A 17035-nucleotide genomic window follows, 5' to 3' on the forward strand; every position below is an offset into this window, starting at 1 on the left:
TGACACGAAAAACAATTGTAGCTTACAAATTTATATTTTTTTAAATAAAATATTTTTTAATATTACACTTTTAAAAGGTTTTTCTCATACATATCTTACACAAAAATCTACATACATATATAAAGCACATACAATATAAGAAATAATGACACCTAATCTAGTTTTTATAATTAAGATTTGTAATAGTTTCACTTTGATTGGGAACAAAGCCACTTGACAGATGGAATACGCCCATTTTGATCGGTGTTGGGATTCGTGTGTAAGATATCATGCATATCTGCGAGACATTGTTCTGATTTACATATTACTGCTTTAGCAAATTAAACTATTACATTAAGGACATTTATTTTATACGGATTTGTTCTCTCATCTGGCATTCTTCTTCATTATACTTCTTAAGCCAGAAATTATGAATGCAATTAGAAATCTTACTCATTGTGAAGAATTTCAATGTGTCTTGCAGTAGAAAATGGTAAAATCATTGACCACTGTGTTAGTCAGAAAATGGTAACTAATTATTTTCCATACGACTTCGTTGGTTTTCTTTTAAAAGTCTGCCATAAGTCCATACATAAGAAATTATTATTAGTACTTGGAAGGTGTGAGGAAACAATGTCTTCTTTCATACACGCTTGTGCTTTTTCTTATTTTCGATGGTGTAACTCCTGCTTTACTTTTAAAACATTTCTGGCATTTTCACTTACAGCTGCTTGAATCTGGACTTTAAACACGTCACATTTATTACAAATGTCTGTTGTTATACATTTGAATTTTAGTTTAGGAAAGTTTCGTTCAAAAACTTAAGCATATAGTATATGTAAGTTATTTCAGTTGTTGGATTTTGGGCTTTAAAAGATGAAAACATAAGTTTTTATGTGCGGGGATGAAAACTAATTTGTTGTTATTTTATGGAAAAAGTGACGTTAATATCTGGGAAACGAATTAATAGTATGCCAAACTAGATTTAGATCATTTTCTGTGAACTTAACTTTATGTTTGTGGGAATGTAGATTCTGACCTATAGTATCTTTGTAAACAAGGCAACCCTGTTTCTTTTTTGCTTGAAGAGTTTGCAGTTCCCTGGGAGTACTCCAAAAATCTGACGAAACGTTTGACCACACATTTGAATATTTTTACCCGAACCGTCTAGCACATTGTAAGTAAAACTGCAAGAATGCCTACTTTCCTCTAGGTCATCGTAATTTCCATGACACCTACAGCTAACAGGCACAAGTTGCATATGGTAAGTATGTACCTTGGTTTTGTTCATTTACTTTGTAAAATTCCATTAACAGTAACGGTTTTTTGGTCAAGAGTAAAGTCTTTACAAAAGTACTTGCATGAACAAGTGGCGACATCAGAGGGGGAGGGTTTCTTTGTATGTTCTTTCCTTTACTAGTCATATAAGGCTGTCCTTTTTCTCGTGCTTTCTGCCTTTCTTTTCGAAGATAGGCTTTATTTGGGGGTAGGGGTTTGTTTTTCATTCATTTTGAAATCACAGAAAATATTGACACTTCACAAAACAAACATTACAACAGCACAAGCATACAAACTATTCGAAGAACCGCGAAACCCCACGAGCTACGCAACACTTGTTACTCGCACGAAACAAAGCGACTACTAAAATTCAAAGGCACATTCATCATGGCGGGCGGTACTATTTTTGTTTTTTTAAGCCTTAGCGATAGCTGTGCCGGATCGATGTTTACTGTTTTTATTAGCATAGTACATTAATTATCGTATCTGTACATGATGGGACCTCCCCGGGATTTGAACCCGTAATTTCTCAGTTAGAGAGCCGAGACTATATCCATTAGTCTACGGTGGAGGACGGGCGGCACTTACAGCCTTTTCCACTGAGGGTCAGCGGGCGCTTTCACAGTGCTGCTCCTTGTGACTGCTTTAGGAACTAGTAGAACATTTTCCGGCACTTTCAGCCTTCTATATGTTATTGGCGATGTCGCTTACAACACATCACTTGCAGAAAATCGATTTTAATTTTTTGGCACTTTCAGCCATTTTTATTTCTGATACACAACTATTGACCATAATTGTAACGTTCGATCACATGTTCAATACATCAAGCAAATACTTAGAAAAATTTTCTACGCCTTCTCACAAATAAGTGAAGTGCTGTCCGCGGATCACTGCAGGATGGTTTATTTCGCCTACTTGGAGTCGTGCTACATTATGGGATCTTGTCCTAGGGCGGTGCCTCCGCGTTGGACAAAACATTTGTTGATAAGTTTAAAATACTTAATAGTAAAAAGTTGAAAACAATATTTAAAACAGTACCAATATATCAACATAGTTTTGTGACAAAACTCTTTCTTAACGCTATCTCCTCAAATATGAGTTAACCGCGTCTGTCAAGACCAACTCAACTTTCGATTGATGGTTGCATAGAGAAAGATAAGTCCCCCCTTATGTAACTAGTTTTCTGCATGTTTGACACTTTCGCTATAGTTCATCCTCTGTGCTATGAATCTCCATCTGTTTAATAAGAGTGGGGCTGGCTGCTTGTGCCGGCAGACGTAGTGGAGTGGCCCGTGGCCAATATCTAATGGTTTTGTGTTGATGTCAGTGACAGTCAATTTTGTCATGTATTGCTGCCACTGAAGTTGTGTTTTTTATGTATCAGTGCAGTTAAACGCCAATTGGCGATTGCTGTTTTATTGTTATCTTTCGCCCTTGCAGACAACAGCAGTTTGCGATTGTCCTAAACCAGGATAACTGATAGGCTAGTTGAAATTTGAGAGGACGAACATATACTATTATTATATAAACATATTGTTCGAAAAGTTTTCATCCGCAATCTTGTTATTTTATGATTTATCATGGATGAAGTAGATAAAATAATTATTCAATCTTTCAAAGAAATTGGGTGGTAAGTTCTTTTGAGTTTCTAGCCTAACAATTACACAAATTTTAAGTTTTATTCAGAATCTAAATATTTCTATTGACAATACATAGACAAAATACATAAAATGTGCATTTTCCCAATAAAAAGTCTATAACTTCTAGTTTGTTAGGCTATAAAATTAATTTTAACTAGCCTATACATAAGTTAGTCTAGTTATGCACTTGAAATTTAAATTGCTATAGCGAGTCTGCATCAAAATTGGTATCTTTACAGGCCATGACAGCTTTAGAAATAAATTTATTAAAGGCCTATATTACATGTTGAGCTAGCTAACTAATGTTATTTAGAATAATATTTATTTGACACATCTAATTTACCTCAAAAAGAGGGTAGGGTACGATAAGCAGACCCGGTTTTTTATATTGGAATTGGCAAACGATGTTACTTAATCATAACCATCGATATAATCAATCGATACTGATTAATTATTTTGAATAATTAACTTAAATAATCTATATCAACAGCTGTGAACACTTTCAAATAATACACGTAAGGTAATATTTCAATTTTACATAAGTAACATTTGATTATTAAAAATGGCAGTCAATTTTAGAAAACTACACGACATTGCTTTGAAAGATGATAAGACATGTTTTTCGTGGCTTCAACATGTTGGGTTCGTATCGAAAACCCCATTATGTGAAATTTGTGGGAAAGAAACAACTGTAACTGTGAGAGGAGCAAATATGGTCGTCTTCAGCTTTCCTAATTTTGGCTATATAATAATTTGTTTGACCACTGTAAATATTAAATTCACATTTTAATTTAAAACATATGATTATTATTGAGGGCTATAGATACTTTTATATCGATTGATAGTCTAGGATTTGAGATGCGAATATTAGGTATCGATGGTTACATTCTTCGATATAAAAAACCGGGTCCTCTTATCATACCCGACCCCAAAAAGATCTTAATATGGTTTTAACAATTTTCTTTACTAGTATACTTCCATTTCACAACAGATTTTTAAGTGTTCACAAACCACATAGGCAAAAATATTAGGTAATTGTGAACTTAAAAATCAGAGTGACAAAAGACGAGTTGGGTCATTCCATTTCAAATCAATGATTGAAAAATTTATTTTGGACCTTGACCTCTTAGATATTGATTTTTTAAAATGGAATTTGTACCTACCAAGATTAGTTAAAATGCAAAAGTTTACACTTTTCTGCTTTTGATTTTTGTGACAGGCTTTTAAAAACCCACAAAAAGGCAGTTTGTTTTTGGTCATGTCTCAGTATGTTCTAAACAATGTATCTTAAAAGTCCATTAATTCTAAAGGGGTTAGAGCACTATAAGCGGACTCGATTTTTATATCAAAATTATCAAACGATATTTAATTAGGTAATTCTAAGCAATATATGGGTCAACCTCGATTTTTCTCATATTACAATATAATGTTCCAATAGTCAATTAGAAAAGGAAATGACTAGAATTTCTTGCCGGAAAGCAGTTATAGGGAGCAGGCAACCGCCAGACGGTCATATATTGCTTAGAGTTACCTATTAGTGATCAGGGGCACTGACGTGATCTGGGCTTCAAATTTGGAACTACTCGAGTTAATTTTTTTTCTAAAAGAGCAAGCAGCGCGAAGCGCTGCGCAGCGGGCAGGCATCGTGCGTGATCCTTTTTTTATTAAAAATTTCTGATAAATTGTTATTACATATTACAATATAATGTAGGTAATGTATGTAAAAAAAATTTAAACACATAATTACATGCTGGAAAGCAAAGTAAACCAATATAATCCGCCCAATACAAAATCTCCGTAAAAATCTGGTAAAGGAATCTGTGTCATTCCTTTGGCCTGAATCAATTCAGTATAGACGAAGATCACGCACGATGCTTGCCCGCTGCGCAGCGCTTCGCGCTGCTTGCTCTTTTAGAAAAAAAATTAACTCGAGTAGTTCCAAATTTGAAGCCCAGATCACGTCAGTGCCCCTGATCACTAATAGGTAATTCTCGCGGTTGCCTGCTCCCTATAAATGCTTTCCAGCAAGAAATTCTAGTCATTTCCTTTTCTAATTGACTATTGGAACATTATATTGTAATATGAGAAAAATCGAGGTTGACCCATATATTGCTTAGAATTACCTTTAATTATTATACACATCGATATAATCAACCATTAGTAATTGATTGCAATAGTAACTAAATCATCTGTACCAATTTGTACACATTTTCATATTCTAAACACAATTTGTTCTATAAATAACTTCTTTTGAGTAAAAAAGATATTTAACTTTAGAAAACTAAACAAAATAACACTTAAAAATTATTTACTGGAGTCTTTCTCGCTTTCATAAATTGATTGGAAAGTACCAATCTGAAATGCCCCCGTCTGGGCTTGAGTGGGATCACCACTCTGCACTTCTAGCAAAATAAAGAAAAAAAAAACCTTGGAGATAGTACCAAAATTCAAGCTCAGATCACGTGAGCGCTTGTATATGTTATCTGTAACTGTATATATTTACAAGACGTACACATGTATGGTCTATTAACAAATTGTACATAAGGATGGTAACAGGTAATACCTCAACACATTATTTTGTAATTGGTTATTGACAAACAACAGTATTTCCTGTCTTTAGTGGCCATTACTCAAATACCATACTCATGATTTAACTTTGAATTAGTTTTGAACAATAATGTCGAACTGAATTACATTATAGACTTTTAAGATATATCCTTTCAAGTTGGGGCCATTCTTCAAGAATAGGGAACATGTTGGTGTTGCCTTATCCATCGTACTTTCTTTTTGAGTAGAATTTTCTGGTAAGATGTTTACTAGGTCTTTTGATAACTTTGGGGTCTCTTCAACTTTCTTCTGTAGTGGTATTTTCTTTGGTGGAGGTCTCAGACTTTCCTGAGTTCTTCTTCTCCTTTTGGAGTCTTCAGTGTTCCCCTGAGTTTTATTTTTTACCCTAACCTGAATTTTCCCAAACTTATAGCTAATTTAAAGACTGACCCTCTTTCTCAAGCTTGTTAGCTGTAACACAGTCGATAGCCAGAGTAAGCAATACAGGCTTACTTACTCTCATCACTCCTCCTCCACATGTGCCACTCCCCAACCATTAGGTCTTTATTTTGTACCTTCAAGAACTTCTTAAATAATTTTTTTTGTTGAGTTGTTTATGCTGTTTGGGAAGTAAGCTGTTGCTATTCTAGCACGAGGAATCTCTCCCTCTGTCACAATCTTCATACTCGTTCACTCCCAAGAACTGAAGGTATCCTGTTTTCCTCACAGCAATACACTGTCTCTTGTTAACACCATAGAAGCTTGGGGAATTTGGTCCTTCTTTTTATTACATGATCCCTTCTAGGATAGAGTTCTGAATTGACTCAATTTGTTCAGGTTTTAGGAGGGTTTCCGGAAAATCAGAGTGAAGTATACCCATCCTTATTCCCTTGGGTTCATGCTTGTAAGACAGTTTAACCCGTTGCGGGCGAAAGATGCACGCTACACATTCCACCGTTCAGTGGACCATACGCCAAAAGCTGTAAATATGTATCCTCTGTTCACCATTTAGCAATTACTGTTTATTTTGTGCTTTTTCCACTAGAATGTGCTCGGATGCTCTGTTACGTTTGGTACTGTATTGTTTTAGCAGTAGTAGCCTACAAATAATATCAACTGGATTATATCGGCTGTTACTAATATGATCTTCACTTTTACTTTCAGTTTTGTTTGTAATAAATGGCAGTTGGTTGTGTTTGTTGTTTACAATGGGTAACCTGTGTTCTTCAGAACTTGACAGATTGTTATTAAAAAGTTGCTGGGACGAAAAATATGGTAACAATGATGATTTGTTTAACAATGAATTAGTTCGAGTTTGTCCGTGAATATTAGTGTACAATCCCAAGCTTTGCGAAGCCTTCGACGAACAAGCTGAATCTTATTCTATATTTATTATTTTAGTTCACTACATATCTAAATAAATAAATGCATATAGTATTACATCAAAATATGTAATGTGTTAAAATAGTGCTTTTAAAATGACCTAAGTAAACTGTGTACGGAGCGGCGGACTGTCTACCATTGTAAACAACTTCAGGTTCTGGGTGGCACGTGCTAAAGTTTTTCGTCTGCACCTCCTCTTAACCCTTGCAATGGGTTTAGAGGAGGTGCTGGTTGCTCCTTTCGTGTTCCCCGTCATCCTTCTTTATTCCTTGTCTTTTTCCTCAGATGTGCTTCCGGAGTGGAACCATCTGAGTGAGGTATCTTTGACATTCTCTCTCTTTGTTGTTTGAACCACTGGTGCTGCTCTTTCAGGATTGATTTTAAGGCCAATTCCCTGGATTCTTCTTAGGAATTGTTGGGAAGTCTCCAAAATCATGCCATTGTTTTCCTGGTAGTGCCACACAGATTAGGAGCTTCTGGAGCGAGGCTTTCAACTTGTACTCCTCTTCCCTTTGGTGGTCATCTTCCAGTATGGCATCTTCTTCAGAAGTATCAACACATACTGAGTCAGGGAGCCCTGGACTTCTTCGGTGATGCCTTAGTTTGTTCTGTTTGGTTAGGATAGCAAGGATCATGTATATCCATTACAAGTCTCTCTGTTTTTCGTGAACTTTCATCCACATTTTGAGAGCTGATAGAGTTCTCTGTTTGGTTTTTGGTTTTCATTGTTACTCATAGTGTTCCTACGAGCAGTGGGGAACTAAAAGTCATCCCATACAATGCTCTGAACTATACTATAATTTGAAATATCTGTAATGTAATTTAGTTTGATGTTTTGGTTTTGGTAATTTAAATAATTATGAATATTGATGATTCAATTGTGGTGGTGGGTGTTTATTATACTGTAGCCTCATAATGAACAGAAAATATGTTTTTTTTACTTTATACCCCAGTGGGGATTTAAATTCTTTGTGTTGTCTACTTCTGCGGTAGGTGCAATTATCAGTCATTGTCTAGCATTGTCGAATAATATGATTAGGTGAGTTTGTAATAATTTTAGCTCTCTAGCATTAGTGATCAGCCTTTTGGAATTTAATATTTTTTTGGATCGATAGGCTACTATCTGAGGGATGTTTTTTGTTTGTTGCCATCAGTGCAGGGCAGCCGTTGCCCATTGCATTACAGCCAGAAGCATTTCTCTCAGGCCATTGAACTACTAGGTACACGATTTTTTTAACCCTAGAAGTGTGGAACCAGCATATTTTATGTCGGTTGTAATTTATGTGTGTTGTGCGGAACCAGCATATTGTATGTCGGTTCAGTTTTTCATTAAAAATAATTATTTACCTTCAAACAATCACCATGTTTTTGGTATCATTGAAATTGTGAGATTCCGCTCTACAATTTTCATATAAACTTTTTTTTTAACTTCAATATTACGGTCGTGGTGAAATGTTTTCTGAAGAAGTCATCATTTGAGTTGAATTTCGCGGGTGGCCGGGTCAAAGAAATACGTCATTTTCAACCAATCACAGCAAGTTACGTATTGCCTGAAAACAGTGCTGCCATATGTCAATAGACACGGAATGAAATATTCTTTCTTCCAATGTAAACAGAAAGTCATTAGAACGAATAGTTGATTTACTATGAATATTCTAAAAAGGGACAATTCTAAAGTTGTAAACCAGCATATTTTATGCTGGTTGGTATAATAACATTCACACAGTTATTAATTGTCAATAAAGAAAATAAAAAAAAACAGTGTAAAGTGAAAGAAACGATCTACCGGTACAATCTTTCAGCGGTAATTTTAGTTCAGTAGGTTTCCGGCAGTGCGAAACGAAAGAGATGAATCACGGCGTCGCATCAAGACCAACCCAACCCATCCCTGTCGGCCATTGTTGACCATTTTATTTCACCATGACCTTATTTTTTTACAGATTTTCATAATTTAGGTCTCTATTTTTTCAGGTTGAAATACTCTACTGCATAAATGCATATGAAATGACAAAAACATTATAAAAGAATGTTATTTTGAACTATAATATCTATTGTTTATATATTGTCAAAAATTTTACAATGCAAGGTTTTACAATATTTGACGCACAACATTTTTTTTTTACTCTATTTCAAAAATTATTGAGTGTATTTCTTTCAAACATTATGTGCTAACATAATATAACAAATAAAAAATGTTTTCACATTTTTTTTAAATTGCAAACCAGATTATTTTTTATGAGTAAATTCTTCAACGTGCGACTGTTAACAAAAAGTGTCATAACTCAGTTCCTTCTCAAAGTATTTGAACATATCTTATATTTTATTTTAGCCAAACAAATATACTTACTAAGGGTATATTAAAAAATTACATAAACATAAAGTATAAGTGAAAATTTTTAGTTGTTTCTGAATTTTGTTACAAAATATTTTCATTTTTCAAAAGATTTTTTTTTTAAGCTTATAATAAAATAACAGTTTATTTTGTTGTTGTTTACTTTTAGTGTTTTCAAATAGCATGTATAATTTACAATAGAAAACTGTTTTTCATATAAATATATAGTCACATTTGGAGGTAAAAAAATGAAAAGCCCAAACCCTTGTACATTTTTGTACATTTTCGCTTTTGTAAAAAAAAATGGCGAAATTACAATTTTTGTTTAATAGAAATTTTTAATATATTTTCTAATTTGGCATAAAATTCTCTACATTTTATAAATTTAACATTTTGACCTTACTGTAATATTTCAATACCTTACAGAGGTCCAAACTTAAAATTTTCATATAAAACTTTTTGAAATTTCTTATTATTCTCATGAAAATATATACTAAACCAAAGAATATCAAAACATTTATTCCTATTTCAAATAGTAAAACTTCTGAGAAGAAAACGATATATAACAATATATGTTTTCTTGATATTTTTTACGAATTTTTTAAAAAACCCTTGCAACACGTCGAAAATGGACTGACGTTTTATCTTTGGTAACATGGACACACTTCTAGGGTTAAATTGGCCTTTCAAAAATTTAATTGTTTTTGTGGTTTTTAAATATACTTTTTAGGAGTTTTCTTTTTAAAAAGCAAGAACTATTTTGGATTAGCTAAATTAAACATAATAGGTGGTAAAAACCTCATAAATTGTCACTGACGAATTGCTCTGTTCATTTTTTTTCTTCCTCATGGATCTTTGGAATGACAATGACCTATTATGTTGTTATGGTCTGTTTACCCAATAAATTTCTAAGATGTGAATTACGTGTTTGGCTTGTAGTATTCGTTACTTTGTTCAGTAATTGTGTATTGACAAATGATGCAGCATTGTACAATTTACATTTGTTAGTATAATAATATCAATATTGATAATTAGATGTTTCCATAGCAATGAGCCTTTGTTTGTTTTGTTTAAAATATTGTGTATAAGTCCATTATTTAAGTTTTGATGATTATTTTTGAGATTAGTGTATTGTGGAAAAATATAATATTATGCATGAGTTTTGTTCATAATTTCTTGGCCTCTCATGAGGTACAGCTAAAAAATAAAAACATTATACGTATGGACAATTTTGAATAAAACTAAAAAGTTTATAAGAAAGTGTCAAAAACATTTATCTAACACATTTAAAAAATGTATTGTATTTTATTTTCACCACAAAAAATGTGTTTTATATTTTTAATTTTATTAGAAAAAAAAATTATTGGAAGATCTGTCAAGTGATTATTAAACCATTTTTTTTTTTCAAAAAGCTTGCAAATATTCAAAATTCAGGCTTACAATTTGGTGGGTTGAAAGAAAAAAAAAATATTGTTATTTTTCGCAATAAAGTATAAGAAGTGCAGTACCTGTGCAGTCACTGATCACCAGCTGTTCCTGCTATGGCCTGGCTGTATTCCCATAGTATCTGCTTTATTTACAGATGGTTTGCAAAACAGACAAATAAAATCAGACAAAATGTACATCTCTGCAACTACTGTATCAACAAAAATTCTTAACTATTTAAATATTTTCCAAATGAAATAAAATGAACTAAAAATAGTATAAACAAAATATCAAATGAAGCAAAGGTATCATCCATCCCTATTTACTATGTCAAGTACATGATTAATGCTTACAACTTACACAATGGGGCAATGCTTATGTAAATTTAACTTTATTCAATTAATTAAGGTCTGAGCTCAATTGTAGATACTATCTTAAAATAAATAAATATTGGGGCAATATTTACATTAGCTACTTCACATTATTTGTTATTTTTTAAAAGGAAAGTGCTGAAAAGGAAGTGAAAAAATTAAAAAAACAAAGTTTTTGATGACCTGAAAAAATTGTAAAAATCTTTGTAAAAGGATCCATTAGTTTGTGTGCTGAGGGAGATGAACGAGAAATATTCCTTATGATGATACTGATCTGTAAAATTAAATATTCTATGTGTCTGATCACGAATGAATACCTGAGAGAACTAAAAATATTACACACTCACCTAACCATTTATTCCTCATGTGTAGACGCCAATGGTCCCCATAGTTATTGAATTGCACAATACCAATGTAATAACTAAAAATAAATTATATCTTATCATTTCATCCTCACTTAGTGCAACAAAAAAATTTACCAGCAAATTTTCCAGTTTTAACAGGTAAACCACTATATTATAGAAACATATAACAACAGATATAATACATCTAGACAAGAAGTTAATTACACATTTCTTTTGAAATTAACTTTGCAGCAAACTATGACCAATCAGGAAGTATAGAACGTATTTAAATAACAAGGTGTGCAAATAAGATGCACAGTGCCAAACAAGACCAAGAGAATAGATTAAAATATGACAAATACCAAATATTTTTAGTTATTTGCAAATTTCACCAAAATTGTTACAACAATTATGAAAAACAGGAGAGATTGACACTAAAATTACCATCAAACACAATTAGTAAACAGTTCCCACTCAAAAGTCCCTGCTTTCTGTACTGTATTATTTGACAAAACATTTATTTCTCTTCTTAGCTCATTATCCTCCACCACCCAGAAACCCTGAGTCCCCCTGGTCCCGTAGATTGATGGAATATTCAAGATAACTTAAATTTTAAAAATGTAAATTTTTCTAATACACAATTTATGAGCCCCTAAAATTTTTAAGTAAAAATATACTATTTTAAGAAATTGTTAAAAGTGGGTTTAAATTGAATTCCTGAGACAAAAGTAAAAACATCCTCTGATATAGTATATAAAAATCAAGCTTACATTATGTGACTACCTCAACCCCTCATTGTTTGGAAAAGTGCATACCCTACAAAACAGCACATTCATTAGAAAATGTTACTTTAACATAGGTGCATATTTGAATAAAGTGTGAATTATGAAGAGTAAAAGAGCTTTTAGGTAACTTATATCTTAACCGCTTTTTTAATATACAAGAAAAAATGTTTTAGGAATAAAAAAAAAAAAATACTCTTTTAGCCTCAATAACACATACATACTTTTAGTTTAGAAAAGTCAGAACATATCAAATTCACGATATACTATACCAGAAAAGGAATATATATATATATATATATATATATTTATATAGCATGTATTTAGATACATGATCCTTAATGTGTCTCTGTGTCTAATCTCACTGGTTTGATACACCCTTTATATACTGTCAAGTAAAGTGCTAAAGTCAAGACTTGGCTAAACGTACCTAAAAGATATTCCTTGATGTTTAAGGAATGTTTATAGTAAAAGTTGCATGGGTTTCTGGTATATTTAGTCTTAAACTGCAATATGCAACTTTCTGACTTGTTGTTTACTTACTAGCCACCTAGAGGATGATGTGGTGAGTCTGCGTCAGCTCACATCAGAGCTTGTGGTGGAGGCGGCAGTTCGATGTCTCAATATCATCCAGCCAGGGCTGAGCCTCTCTCCACAGCTGCCTCCGTCCATGTCTGCCAGGTACAAAGTGGGCACAGCCATCGCTGAGGCTTGCACTGTAAGTTTTGTACTTGATTCTATATTTTATTTGAATAAGAGACTATACTGGGTCACACTTATTTCAGTAATTTTTAAAAAGTGTAGACTGTGACTTATTTAATTTGCTTCTGTCTTTCATGTTGACTACTTTTGGAGCCGTAAATTTGGGATTGTGGTGTTAACAGAATTATTACCTGCTCTATTTGACTGAAATGGATTGCAAGGGAGTAATAAACTCATATTTATTCCTTTCATAACCGATAAGGTATTAGAATAATTGTATTTTTATAAGCTACTTTTCATTGTTGAACATTTTTCTCATACATTTTCATGAAATTTTGTTTTACAAATTCAGAAAGGACGCCATTTTGAAACTGCTGGTAATAGGCTTTCTTTCAGTAGAAAGTTACATCCTATTAAGATATACAAACATGCAAAATTACAAAGCCCTAACTTAAACTATGCCGTGGTTTTTTTTACATATTTTCAGTTAACTCCTTAACGGCTTTTGCCAAATAAATTCATCACTGACTTATGACTATAGAAGGGCCACTGACGAGTTAACCTGTCATGCAACAACAGACCTGTTTTATTTTGATCTGTGACGGATGGCGATTTGGGAAATGGCGAAATAAATGTATTATAATATGTAATAAAAACACTTTTTTGCTTACTTTTGATATTTTTAGTAAGGGTTTAATAATACAGACAATTACTATCTAAACACATGCATATATAACATACACTAAACAAAGCATTAAGACCACCTTTTATAAAGGGTGGTCCAGTAAAACCTGACACTTTTTAAACAGCTGTTTCTCCGCTGCTATTATGTTTAGTTTTTTTGTTGTTGTTGCAAAAATAAAAAACTTAGCCATTTATAAAACTGTTATAAATGAAAACTGGTGCCATTTCAGTAATCATGGAACAGTTGACAGTTCAACATCGTGCTTTTGTTATTGAAGCGTTATTTTTTTTAATAATGAGTCTGCTAAGCAACAGTTATTTCATAACAAATTCCATGTACCTCTTTGCGTAGCTGTTCCCTTTAGGAATACTATTAAAATGTGGGTGAAGAATGTCAAAAATTGTGCTTCTGCATTAAAAGTTGGGAGTAAAAATGGACTCATTTTGGTACCAGCAAGATGGAGCAACTGCACACTTGGTAGATGTCTCGATGACTCTCTTACGTTTCCGGGACATCTCATTTCACGGTTTGGTGATGTCGCATTAGCCTGTCTGCTCTCCGGATCTCACTGCTTGTGATTTTGGTTGTAAGGCTACCTTAAGGACAGAGTTTTGTTACAAAACCTCAAACCATTACCGATTTAAAAAACTACATAAGAAATGACATTGCTGCAATATCAATGTCCATGGTACGCCGAGTAATGGCAAAAGATTACAGTCATGTGTGGATGTTGGTGGGGAACATTTACGAGATGTTATATGCCATAAAATCAAAATGGCATAATTACTATGTACATACTTTGTCTACTTTAATACGTTTGAAGTATTATTTCATGTAATGTTATTTCATTTAGAAAACTGCAGGTTATTTTGGACCACTCTTTATTTACCACTTGAGTACATTTTGTTGAGATAATAATGCAATAGCATTTTGTCATTAATGATTTGACAAAAATCCCTATAAGTGTGATAAATAATAACTGTAAGCAGCTAATATGACATTTCTCTGTTTCTTTAAATGTCAAAGCCCATCATTATTTACCCTAATTCGTACAATAAATTTTAAAATTATGAATAGTTCAATTTATAATGTGTATATTATTTTTAAGATGTAGGCTATTTCAAAATAGGTAATATTATAGTGGGAATTCCAAAATGTAGTTATATTATTTAATTTTATATTTTTTTAACAAAATAATAACAATTTGTTTACAAGATGTTAGAAAATTTTTGACTTGAACACAGTCAAGTTACATTTGTCAAGTCAAATGTATTGTTTCCAAGCAAATGAGATGTAAATCATCATTCTAATTTTTTAATGAACTAATCTAGTTTTATAAGAATTTATATACAGTTTCAAAACATTAGTTTCAACTATAGCAATATTGGAGAGGAACACAAAATAACAAAATAGAGGCGTGGAGTTTTATGGAACAATTGTGCAAAAGTCTTGGCTATACAGGATATGACTTTCTGTGATTGACTTTAGGGTTCTGGAAACCTGGTGACCATTTTGAACATGTAGCAAGGCAACAACCTAATATTATAAATACATTCACATATTTTTAGTGTAAATAATATACTAACATGTTTAACCGACACTGTTTCAGGAGCTTGGATACACAGGGGAGATAGGATACCAGACGTTTCTCTATTCCTCAGAAGCCGATGTCCGTAGGGTCTTCATTTTCCTTGTTGAAAAGCTTCCCAAAGAGTCGGATAAATCTTCTTCACAACAAGAAGGTAATGTTTAACCTTTTATTCCTTTAATAACAAATTTATTTTTCTAACATCTGTTATTTTGCACTCATATGAAATGGTAGGTGATGTTACAATTAATATAATTTATTGGGTTGTAGTTGGTCATGTAATTGGCTTGTAATGTGACAATAGTTCCAAACATATGTTAGATATCTTTTTGTTTATATATTTATTTAGAAGCTAATCAGTGTTGTCTTGATTCATTTTTATTGTGTTGCTATACAGCTAAATTATTATTATGGGTAAGTGTTGGATGTGTTTAAATCTATGTGAGGTTCAGACTCTTATGTTAACCCTAGAACTGGCAATGGTTGTTCCTGAAATGCCACAGTATTTTAGATTGATATGTAATGGGTTTTTCAGACAAGTATTTGCACCAATTAACTTACTCCAAATGTAACATATTATACATGATTTTTTTCATAAAAGGTTACAGAATCTAAATATGCCTAAAGAAATTAGATAAATTAGAAAAAAACCACAAAAAATTTTGTTTTACTTTAAACAATTTTTTTAAACTTTTTTACCAAAATATTCCGTTGCCTAGCAAAGTTCCTGTATATCAAGTAAGAAATCTGAGATATACATTTTGCTCCAAATTTTATGCTGATTTCGGAAATATATAGTTTGTTCCACTTTAAATGCATAAAATTATACTTATACTAGTTTATATAAAAATCCTTACCCGTATTTTAATCCTCGAGGTACATCCAGAAAGTAAGTGTACTGGCACTCTCACAGCTGTAGGGAATACTTTTTCGACATGTTGGCCAACACTGCCGTGTAGCTTGACTCCTCTCCTTCAAAACGAGACCAATTCAAAGTTAGTGGGTTGAAAACTCTTAAAATAGTACCATCTCTCGGGAAAAATGTTGATCGTATGTACCGCCTAGTGCGAAATTCGCACCGTCATTCGCTACCTCGTTGTGAAGGGAAAAGCTCCGTTTGAAATTTATAATGAGATTAAAACTGTTTAGACTGCCTCTTAGTTTCATAGTATAGTGGGCAACCCAAATTTCGTCTCTAGTAACAATAGAGTAGAGAAAATCATCGCCTTCAAGTTCGTAGCGGTCCAAAAACTCTTTGGAGCTCGGCAATCGATTCAACTTGTGCTGTTATGTCAGCTGTTTTGGGACCCACCTCGCAGACAATTTCCAATATCCAAGAGTCTGTGGTTGTTTTTTGTATCAGGGATCTGGAGATTTACGGAAACATCGCAGAAAGTTCATCTAACGTCAATCTGTGATTGTCACGAACTGCAATCTCGATTTTTTTATAAATTCATCAGTCACAATTGAAGGTCTTCCACTCATCTGATCGTCATGATTCCCGAATCTAACTAAACAGTTTAATAATGAAATATAAAACAAAACAAATATAACCTGTGTACGAAGTATGCGGCAACGACTGATTAAATACAATGAAACAAACGTGTAACAAGTGCTACAGTTGTTGTCGTTAGCTTTCTACCGATAGACTAGTGCGGGGCGGAATAACATTTTGCAATGTACAAAGAGAATACAACATAAAAGCAAAGACCAACAAAACCGGTATCAATATGTAGATTGATTCTTCTTCTTTACATTGGTATGAGATAAAACGTGATTGGTTAATAATTACACGTTCACGAGTTGTGAAAACAAAACAGTGCAAATGGACCACATATGCGGCGATTGCTAGTTCTAGGCTTAAACTGTAAGACCCTTTTATTTGCTTTGTTGTGACTAGTATTTATTGTCAAAGGTGAGTGTTGATGTGTTTAAATCTATGTGAGGTTCAGACTCTTATGTTAAACTGCAAGACCCTT

General features: G+C 32.9%; 1 protein-coding gene across 1 annotated transcript; it reads left to right on the forward strand.

Annotated features, from left to right (window-relative positions):
• Positions 1 to 2515: 2515 nt before the first annotated feature.
• LOC124373992 (coiled-coil domain-containing protein 22-like) lies at positions 2516 to 15210 on the forward strand (the record flags this gene model as incomplete). Its single annotated transcript, XM_046832297.1, is given in 3 exon segments — positions 2516 to 2887; positions 12628 to 12799; positions 15078 to 15210. Coding segments are annotated over 3 exon segments (355 nt in total), but the record flags the coding sequence as incomplete, so codon positions are not given.
• Between the last annotated feature and the right edge of the window lie 1825 nt (positions 15211 to 17035).

The sequence above is a fragment of the Homalodisca vitripennis genome, unplaced genomic scaffold (assembly GCF_021130785.1).
Source record: "Homalodisca vitripennis isolate AUS2020 unplaced genomic scaffold, UT_GWSS_2.1 ScUCBcl_6896;HRSCAF=14328, whole genome shotgun sequence".
Classification (NCBI taxonomy): domain Eukaryota; kingdom Metazoa; phylum Arthropoda; class Insecta; order Hemiptera; family Cicadellidae; genus Homalodisca; species Homalodisca vitripennis.